The sequence below is a fragment of the Physella acuta genome, unplaced genomic scaffold, assembly GCF_028476545.2.
Source record: "Physella acuta isolate Inbredline_101_S28 unplaced genomic scaffold, ASM2847654v3 ptg001929l, whole genome shotgun sequence".
Lineage (NCBI taxonomy): Eukaryota > Metazoa > Mollusca > Gastropoda > Physidae > Physella > Physella acuta.
The window spans coordinates 75,079-85,183 of NW_026733434.1; the positions used below are offsets into that span (position 1 = coordinate 75,079).

Here is a 10,105-nt window from a genome sequence, read left to right on the forward strand (position 1 = left end):
TAATTAAAACAATTGTAAGTAAAAAATACTCTAAGATAATTTACACACCAATCTCAACGTTTGTTACGTATTTAGTTAAATACGCGGTAGAAAAGTTAATTATAAAAGAAACGTAGGCACATCATTGCGTTTTGCATAGGCTATTCTCTGGTCGGCCTACCCACATTATATTAGATTTAATTAAGCCTTGCTGGAACCTGAGGGCCATAAATTACATAAAAGATGCTAACTATGGTTGGCTGAGATCTAAGGACTAATTCCATGTTACCTACAAAGAGATAAAGTTTTATGGTGGGTTAGATACAGGTGGGGGCTGGGTATCATGTAGGTGAGAAATGTTGAGGCAGTGGACCACTGTTCCGACGCAGCTGGGAAAGCGGGAATTTTGATGAATAGCCGGGAAAAATCTTTAAAAAACCGGGAAAATCTTGCTTCCAGTCGTTTTTTGTTTTGTTTTTAAATTGACATAGGCCTAGGCCCTACCTGTTGGCTATCGCGAGATTTCTACAGGGCATTGGAATATATCAAATCGCTGGTTAGGCCTACCTAGCAGAGTCTCGCCGCGTCTCGTGATCTAGGCGCACAAAACTAGATCTCGACGGTTCTCGTGGTGCGATTTAAGCACATCAACGGATTTTCTCATAGATCTAGAATAATCTAGATCTAGATCTATTCTTGGCGATGCTTTAAAATTTATCAAAGACCTAGAGTCTACTTGTTTTCAAACTTGTATTCAGGGAATTGACTTGGTAAGTTTTTTTTTAAATTACATAATTTAATTTGGATTCTAAATTAAATTTTTGGTAATCTATCGTTTTAGGTACGTAAAATCGCCCGCGACTAGTAATGTGAAAAACAGGTGACTCCTTACATTTTAATAATTATTTCACATTTTGAGGAGGATTTATGTTTTGAAAAATACAAAAATGTTTCCTTGTTTCATTTATGTACCTGTTTTTAAACAATTGAATTAAAACTTTTCAGTAATAAATGAACACCAGCGATGTTTCCAACAGATGCAACCATGCTCATTTACTATAGCAGCCATCTTGTTTAAGTTTTATTTTTATAGACATATAGCGCAAGATTCAGGCGGAAGTCACTCTATTTTACAAATGGCTGCTGTTTATATAGCAAATCTTGCTTGCAGTCACCGCTGTTTAAAGTTAATTTCTGGCCTATATTGATATATTTAGCCATTGATTTAGGTTTATTATTCATTTATCTATAATATTTGACACAAACATATCACAATACACTTCTATTACAGCCTTGACAATGACGTAACGTTTTCGTACATTAATAGCCGCGGGCGATTTTACGTACCCAAAACGATAGATTACCAAATTTTTAGTCTAGGCTTTTTCTATACTCTACTACTAGATCTAGATCTAGTCTACTACTACCAGACTAGATCTAGATTCTAGAATCTAGATCTACTCTAGAGAGTAGAGATCTAGATCTAGACCGGAACAGACTACGCCATGGTTTTACTGGTTTTTTTAATGCTGTACAGTTCCGGAATAATAGCCGACGCTATAGGCCTATCGTGAATTTAACTCTCGAACTATTAATGTCTAATCTTAGGTAAAATCACGATCTAGATCTAGATCTAGCGTCGCTTATTATTCGGGAATTGCACAGCAGTAAAAAAAAAACCCAGTAAAACGATGGCGTAGTCTGTCGAGCCGTTCCGGAAACCACCGGAAATACTGTAAACCATAATTTATTTGCCGCCATATTATATTTAATTCATAATGTTTAAAAATGTGCATGAGTTGATTTTAGCTGCATTTTAAATACTGTTTTGCAAATTATTTTGTATTTCTAATTATTTAAGTGTATATTCTAATGTTTGCTGCTACTAAGTACTAAACATTGTTCTAGTTCTTCTTACTAATGTTACTACTTTTAACTTTAGTAAATCTAATCGGAATCGTCTTATTTTACTAGATCTAGATCTAGAGTTTTCTAGATCTAGATCTTTTCTTAGAATAGATCTAGAAAACTCTAGATCTAGTCTAGATCTAGTTGGGGGTCTTCCATAAATAACGTCACACTCGGGGGGGGGGGATCCGTAATTACTGACGTGTAATGAGGGGGAGGGGTCAGATAGTGTGACGTCATATTTTTTTTATTTTAAAAAAGTAATGTTAGAAACTGAATTTTAGCCGCTATTACGCGTTTTAGAAAACTTTTTAAAAATTGTAATATAAATTGATAAATTAAATAAACCCTATGTTGGTCGAGCTCAGTCAATATTTTAGAAGGAAAAAAATCGATGTTTAAAAAAAAATTCAAATTCAATTTTGATAATAGAAAATTCTAAGTCTGGCTCTGAGATTTGTGATGGTCACTGCTAAACAGAATGGTAATTAGATCTATTTACTATTTAATACAATGAGATCAGTTACAAATGAAGGAATGTTATTTAATTCATTAAGAGAGAGCAAAAGTAAATGTGCAAAATCAAGAGAGAGGTCTACTCCTTCACATATGACATTGTCATTTGTTGTTTAGTTGGCCTAAAGAAACAGGGCTAGTAAGGGAACAGTGGCTTAACTTAAGATAGTTCAATGTAGGTGCTTGAAATCTATTGCTCAATGGTGCTACTAGAAGAACCCTCAAATGCAGAACATGAAAACTTTTTACAGTTTCATAGGTTATCATAAGGAATAAATTTATAAAAATATTTTAAACATTAAAGTTGTAAACCAAAAAATCATCCTTTTTTTTTTTTAAAAAAAACCACTCTTTAAAGATTAGCAATAAAATGTTAGAAAAGGTTTCCTAAATTTAATGAAATATGTTTATAACTGATGAAAGAAATACTATTGTATTTTCAGCTATGGATAATATGAAGCTAAAAGTAGAACAATTGCCCACATCAATAAAAGAATTTTTTACACCTGAAGAATTTGCTGCTATACCTGAATATGAAAAGAAGCATCTCAGCAGCTTGAGACAAAATTATGAAGTGCTAAGAAGTGCAGGTAAGATTTTTATTTGCCATTTAGTTTTAGTATGTATTTTCTGTTGTCCTTTCTAGGCTTATCTATAGACTTTTATGGTAATGTTGTTATATAAGGCTTCAATTTTCAATAGTCATGAGCAGTGCTGTATATAGGTTTTTTAAGAACATTTTCTTATCTATTTGTTACTTTTCTCTTGATTTTATAGCACTTCCTATGCAAGTTTAATGTAGTTCTTAAGTAGAGTTAAATATTGGAAATGTTCTCATTTTTTGTTTCACCAAAGTTAAAAGTCACTGTTCTGCCATGTTTAATTTCTCTTAGAAATAGCTTTCCTTTACATAATTTTTATAAATTTATTTTTCAGGCCTTTCAGTAAAACCTCCTGAATTTATGCTTAAGAAAAAGAAGAAAAAAGTGGTGCTAGACTTATCCTCAGATTCTGATGATTCTGATTCTGACTGGACCCCAGCATTGGAAGCTACACCACGAAGTAAAACTTTAAAAAAATAGAATCAATTGTTTGTTGTCTCAAATGTTTTATTGAATTAACATCTGATTGTGCTAATATGTGGAGAGAGAAAGAGAACAAGAATGAATTGTTTGATGTGTCAAATGTTTAATTGGCTCAATAACTATGTGTATATGAGTGGAGAGAGAAAGAAAAGAAATATTTTCAGTGCATCAACATTAACAACTATATATGTAAATAGGTGGAGAGAGAAAAAAGACAACAAATGTTGCTCTGTGTCATCCTGAGATGAGTAAAGAGAAAACCAAACCAAAGGTTGAGATTTTTTTTTTTTTTTTGCATCAATTTAATAAAACTTCCTTTGCAAAAAGTATTCTTACAAAACTTCATCAAACCCATTGCCCTATAAAATCCAACCAGAGTAAATAAGATGGGGATAGGGGTTCAAAATCAACAGCTATCTTCCTCTTTACTTAAATTATAACACTTACATAAACTGTATGCATCATTAACATATAATGTTAATCTTTACAATTTAAAACTTTTTAGGCAGTACACGTTAAAAAAAGGCAGCATTGTTTTCCATCAAAAACTGCTGTAGAGAAAGAAGCAAGGCACACATATTCTCTACGTAGGAAAAGAGTGACAAGCTACATGTCTCTGCACATTCCTGAAGATGATGAGTATCTCTGTTAGTTTATTTGTTCATGATAAGTTTGTTACTTTGTGTTTTAGCTATTTTGTATATGATGAGCATCTTTGTTAGTTCTTTTGTGCGTATGCTTTTGTTAAAGTTGTTTACAAGTTAAAAAAATAGTCTACACATAAAGATAAAGGTTTGCTGAACTAAAATACAAATGCTTCTACTAGTTTTACACCTATTGTCCTTTTATTTGATTGTTATATTATTAATCGGTGTATCATCAAGTTAGTAGAACTAGACAGTTGCTTGTGCAACTATATACCACTTTGTAGTTTAGATGTTTTACATTTGTGTTGCAGTTTGTGAAGAGTGCAACATTGAATACATAGGGGATTGTACGAAACATGGTCCTCTAAATATTTTATCGGATTCACAGGTAAATAAAACAGTGCTGCTTTGAGTTTATATTTTCTCTGCACTATTTGTGATGATTAAATGCCTTGAAAACTTCATTGTCTAAGGCCTGGGATGTTTACCAGACCGGGTATTGTTGTATAACAAATAAGATTAGTAATAACTAATAGAAAAATGATATACAGTTTTCTATGGTGAAATAGGTTCCCCCAGACTGCATCAGGGGCAAGGACAAAGATTATTGTAAGAAAACTCTGCCCCCCGGTCTAGTCATTAAAACATCAAACATACCTGATGCTGGACTTGGTGTTTTTGCCTTAACATCCTTTCCTGCGCGGACAAGGTTTGGGCCATATGGTGGGAAGAAAGAGAAAAATGAGCAGATGGCACATGACTCTGGGTATTGTTGGCAGGTGAGCAATGTATTGAAAGAAACTGTTTGATGCTAGTACAAGTTTTTATCCATTTGTTGCCCATTTTATTTGTAGATGTTCCTATAAGGAACTTTGTTAGTTTAAACACTTTCCAGAATTTGTAAAGTACATGTATCAATGTTTTTTTTTATTGAACACATCGTTTCCAAGCACAAAGCATTATTTCTTTAATTTATATGCTTCCTCAGATTTTCAAGGATGGGAGACCATCCCATTTTGTTGATGCCAGTGACAGCTCTGATTCAAACTGGATGAGATTTGTAAACTGTGCTCGCTGTGAGGATGAGCAGTGTGTCACAGCATACCAGCACAAAGGTGAAATCTACTACAGAGCTCACAGGGACATCAGTGCTGGCACAGAAATACTGGTAACTAACAGATCATCTCATCATCTTTTCCTGTTCATGTCCAAGACGTAAGGGGCAAATGTAGTAGAGTTCATCTGTTTCAATAACCTTGGCCAGCCGCATTAGTTTCCCAGATGGGAGTCAGGTACCCATTAGAGCTGGGTGGATTCAGAGACGTTCTACAGACTCGAACCGCTGATCTTAGCTCAAGACATTTAAGTTAACAGTCATAAATTTAACCATTCAATCAATCCCATCCCTTACTAACTTAGATACTTCATCAAAACACTCAAAATTCACTTACATTCAGGGGCAGGCATAGCCATAGAATTAATTTTTTCATCCATGTTGCAATTTAAGAAGTGCAACACTTAAATTACTAACTGCAAAAATAAAGATATTTTATTGGTCTTGACAGTAAGTTATTTCTTGTCAAAATAACCCAATCACATCAGGTGTAGATCACTTTTTTTTAGCTTGGATTATTAGCATTGCTTGTAATTAAAAATAATGTAGAAGAAATGTGTTAATAACAAAAATTCATAATTAACTAATATTATCTAACCATTGCTAGTTTATAACTCTCTCGGAAAAAGGTGATGAGATGAGATTTTGAAAAGTTTTTGAATTGTGAGCCTGGACTAAAGAAGAAAATGTTGAATTTATTCCTGCAAGTGAATTTGAATGTATTGACTTTCAATAGAAATGAGATAATAGTAATTTACTACAGGATATATATATATATATATATATATATATATATATATATATATATATATATATATATATATATATATATATATTAAAATAATTACTTTCTTATGTTTTACTTATTAATCTCTTGTTTAAAGTTACTTGTGTTATAAGTTATCAAGAGGTAAGTAGCACTTCAATAGATTTAAGTAGTAGCATTCTAGTGTATGGTGTATTACTATGACTTTTAAATTGGAAACTATTTCCTAGGCTATTGTGCTAGCAATCCTTTCCTAGACACACCCAATGATTCTAATAGATTGAATCTTGTATTTAAGTTGACTAGTAGGCTACTAAACAGTTTTTTTTACATTTTCAGGTGTACTATGGTGACAGTTATGCCAGAGACCTGGGTATTCAGGTACAGAGAGTTGGTGTTGTAAGCAAGAACAGTTTAACAAACATGGAGAACAATGACTCTGGTAATAAGCTTACTCAGTACTTTACACTGATCATCTCATCACTGTTATCTAATTTTTAGTCTTTATTGTTGTGGCAATTAACTTGTCATTCTGTTTTATCAGTAGCTATCACTATGTCCACTGTATCAGTCAGTCATCACTGTGTCCAATGTATCAGTCAGTCATTACTGTGTCAGTCATTCATCACTGTGTCCAGTGTTTCAGTTAGTCATGTATGTGTCCATTGAATCTATTTATGCTGTCATCACTGAGTCCAATGTAAGAGTCGGTTACTCATCACTGTGTCCACTGTATTGGTCGTTAATGTATCATTCAGTTATCAATGTATCAGTCAGTCATTTCTGTGTCCTTTGTATCAGTCATAACTGTGTTCACTGTATAAGTCATCAATGTGTCAGTTAGTCATCACTGTGTCCACTGTATCAGTCATCACTGAGTCCACTGTATCATTCAGTCATCACTGTGTCCACTGTATCATTCAGTCATCTCTGTGTCCACTGTATCAGTCAGTCACCACTGCATCTGCTGTATCATTCATCTCTGTGTCCACTGTATCAGTCATCTCTGTCCACTGTATCAGTTAGGCATCAGTGTGTCCACTGTATCAGTCATCACTGTGTCCACTGTATCATTCAGTCATCACTGTGTCCACTGTATCAGTCATCACTGTGTCCACTGTATCAGTCATCACTGTGTCCACTGTATCATTCAGTCATCACTGTGTCCACTGTATCAGTCATCACTGTGTCCACTGTATCAGTCATCACTGTGTCCACTGTATCAGTCATCACTGTGTCCACTGTATCATTCATCACTGTGTCCACTGTATCTGTCATCACTGTGTCCACTGTATCAGTCAGTCATCATTGTGTCAACTGTATCATTTAGTCATTACTGTGTCCACTGTATCAGTCAGTCATCACTATGTCCACTGTATCAGACAGTCATAACTTTGGCCACTGTATCATTTAGTCATCACTCTCCAGCTTTATTATTATTTTCATTGTTTTTATATCCCTGTTGTCATCATCTTTATTCACATTATCACTATAAATAAATCACTTCACAATGTAAACGTTTATGAAATATTAACACTTATTGTCAGGTTAACTGTATTTTTTGTTAGCAATCCTTATATAAGTATAGCTGTCTTTCCTGTATTAGATAAAGTTGTCAGTTATTTTTATAAAAACATTTGTTGCAGATATATATCCATGTCAGCATTGCAGAGTGGCCTTTTCAAAACTTTCCTATTTGAATACACACCTGAAATACAGACATGGAGGTGAAGGCATTGCCAATAGGGGTTTGGATCATATTGATGACACTACTGTACATTCTTCTTCCCAGTCATCAAACTTACATCAAAACCAGATAACTCACATTGGAGAAAAGCCTTACAAGTGTAACAAATGTGGTACATGTTTTACACAGCTTGGACACTTAAAGGGACACCATAGAATTCATACAGGAGAAAAGCCTTACAAGTGTGACAAATGTGGTAAATGTTTTGCAAGACTTGGACACTTAAAGGGACACCATAGAATTCATACAGGAGAAAAGCCTTACAAGTGTGACAAATGTGGTAAATGTTTTACAGAGCTTGGACACTTAAAGGGACACCATAGAATTCATACAGGAGAAAAGCCTTACAAGTGTGACAAATGTGGTAAATGTTTTACACAGCTTAATGATTTACAGAGACACCATAGAATTCATACAGGAGAAAAGCCTTACAAGTGTGACAAATGTGGTACATGTTTTGCAAGACTTGGACACTTAAAGGGACACCATAGAATTCATACAGGAGAAAAGCCTTACAAGTGTGACAAATGTGGTCAATGTTTTACACAGCTTAGTGATTTAAAGAGACACGCTAGAATTCATACAGGAGAAAAGCCTTACAAGTGTGATAAATGTGGTCAATGTTTTACACATGACAAACAGTTATCCAGACATAAAAGTACCCACAGCTGAAATATGACTTTAAATTTAAACATCTCTATGTCTAAGATAAGCATCAATTCTAACGTCAGCTGACATGCCTTGTACTGTGGTTTCACATTTCCTTATGTAAAATAACTCAAAAAAACATTTTCTTTTCTTTTATCATTAAACTTTTAAATATCAAACGTTAGTTTTATGAATTGTTCTTACATATACTATATAGCTAGGGCCTACTTAATTCTAGTCAAATCGATGCAGTTTTATTTCAAATAGCAAGATCAAGAACAATCAGTTAGTTGAATTCGCTACAAAGTTTGAATGTTATTATATAGTTTGAAAATGTTAGGTAGGTTGTTACGACTGCTCATGTGTCGTGCTATGCCAGAGCTTTGTGTCACTTGATTCGATGCTATGAAGTATGAAATACCACCACCGGATTGAGGTTACAACCCTAAGCAACCATTAGGCTATTTCACATCCAGATGACTAGATGACAAATTGTAGATAAGACAAACTCAGTAATTCCTTCCTTCACTTTGTTCTTGTATTAGACTTCTTTATAATCTTTATTTCCATTCACATCTCACAAATCTTGAGTCATACCAGTCAACAAATTGAACAAACGTCCTTTCACACCGACGCTCAAGATCAGACGGCAATAACGCATTCACACATAAACGTCACTTCCTTGCGTACCGCGTCACACTTTCACTCGTTCAATACACGGCCGCACCATCAATCATGCGCACCAATTTGCCTAGTCAAACACACATAGTTTTTTTTTTTTTTGTAATAGACTGACAAAAAAATGGGTTTATAAGATTTCATAATTACAAAGTTTTACCTAATTAAAAATCAAACCATTGATTAAATTTAAAAGTGCATGTTGGGGAAATGGCGAGGCGGTAAATTGCGAGAAGAAAATGCGAGACACCTGCGGAATCACGGGTAAATAGCAACATTCAATTTTGAGGCTTTTGGGTGTTATGTTTTCTCACCAGAAGTGCGAGGAGAAAAGTCGTAAATTAAACAAATATATCACGCGCGTTGTATGTTATTTTTTAAATTCTTGATCTAGATCAGAATTTGTTTAAATATTTTAAAATCAATACTTCTCCTACGTTCGCCCGCTCACGTGTTCTTGTCAGCGGCAGAAAAGTCCCGTCTCGGTCGACTCAGAAAGAGTGGTCTGTGTAGGTGCATATAAAAACTTTAATATAGGTCATAGCTTAAGCAGTCGCAATATAACAAATTTGCTAGGGTCATAGTGTTCATATAAATTATAATGTAGTAGTCAGTGGAAGGAATATCCAGGCATATTGTTTATTTATTAATGCCAACACCTACCGATCTCTAACACTTTGTATTTTGTTGTACTTGTAGAAATCGTAGAAATATAGGCCTAATAACACTTTAAAAATTGTAATTGTATTTTTTATTAAGTAACTTTAACTATATTTTTGAAAATAAACAAAATTGATATTTGCTTTATTCGATTAAAAAATAAATCGTAGGATGTCGGTAATAAAACAAAATTTCAACAGAACAACGTTTGTGGCGTTTGTTCGTTCCACTGCAAGTGCAATGCTATTGGTTCTGCTTGACCAAATATATAGCTGACCTTCGCTAGTATTCTACTTGCCGCCTATATTTGACCTATATCTGAATCTTACCTAACATTGCGTTATCTCAGGGACTCTT

The 10,105-nt window shown here is 34.1% G+C and overlaps 1 protein-coding gene across 1 annotated transcript; it reads left to right on the forward strand.

Annotated features, from left to right (window-relative positions):
• The first annotated feature begins 2,349 nt into the window (after nucleotides 1-2,349).
• Nucleotides 2,350-8,434, forward strand: LOC131931253 (histone-lysine N-methyltransferase PRDM9-like). The gene is made up of 10 exons (XM_059287974.1): nucleotides 2,350-2,371; nucleotides 2,847-2,993; nucleotides 3,340-3,465; nucleotides 3,686-3,759; nucleotides 3,994-4,135; nucleotides 4,447-4,523; nucleotides 4,705-4,914; nucleotides 5,124-5,303; nucleotides 6,355-6,457; nucleotides 7,662-8,434. Exons 1-10 carry the CDS (start codon nucleotides 2,350-2,352, stop codon nucleotides 8,432-8,434), a joined length of 1,854 nt encoding a protein of 617 aa, XP_059143957.1.
• The last annotated feature ends 1,671 nt before the right edge of the window (nucleotides 8,435-10,105 follow it).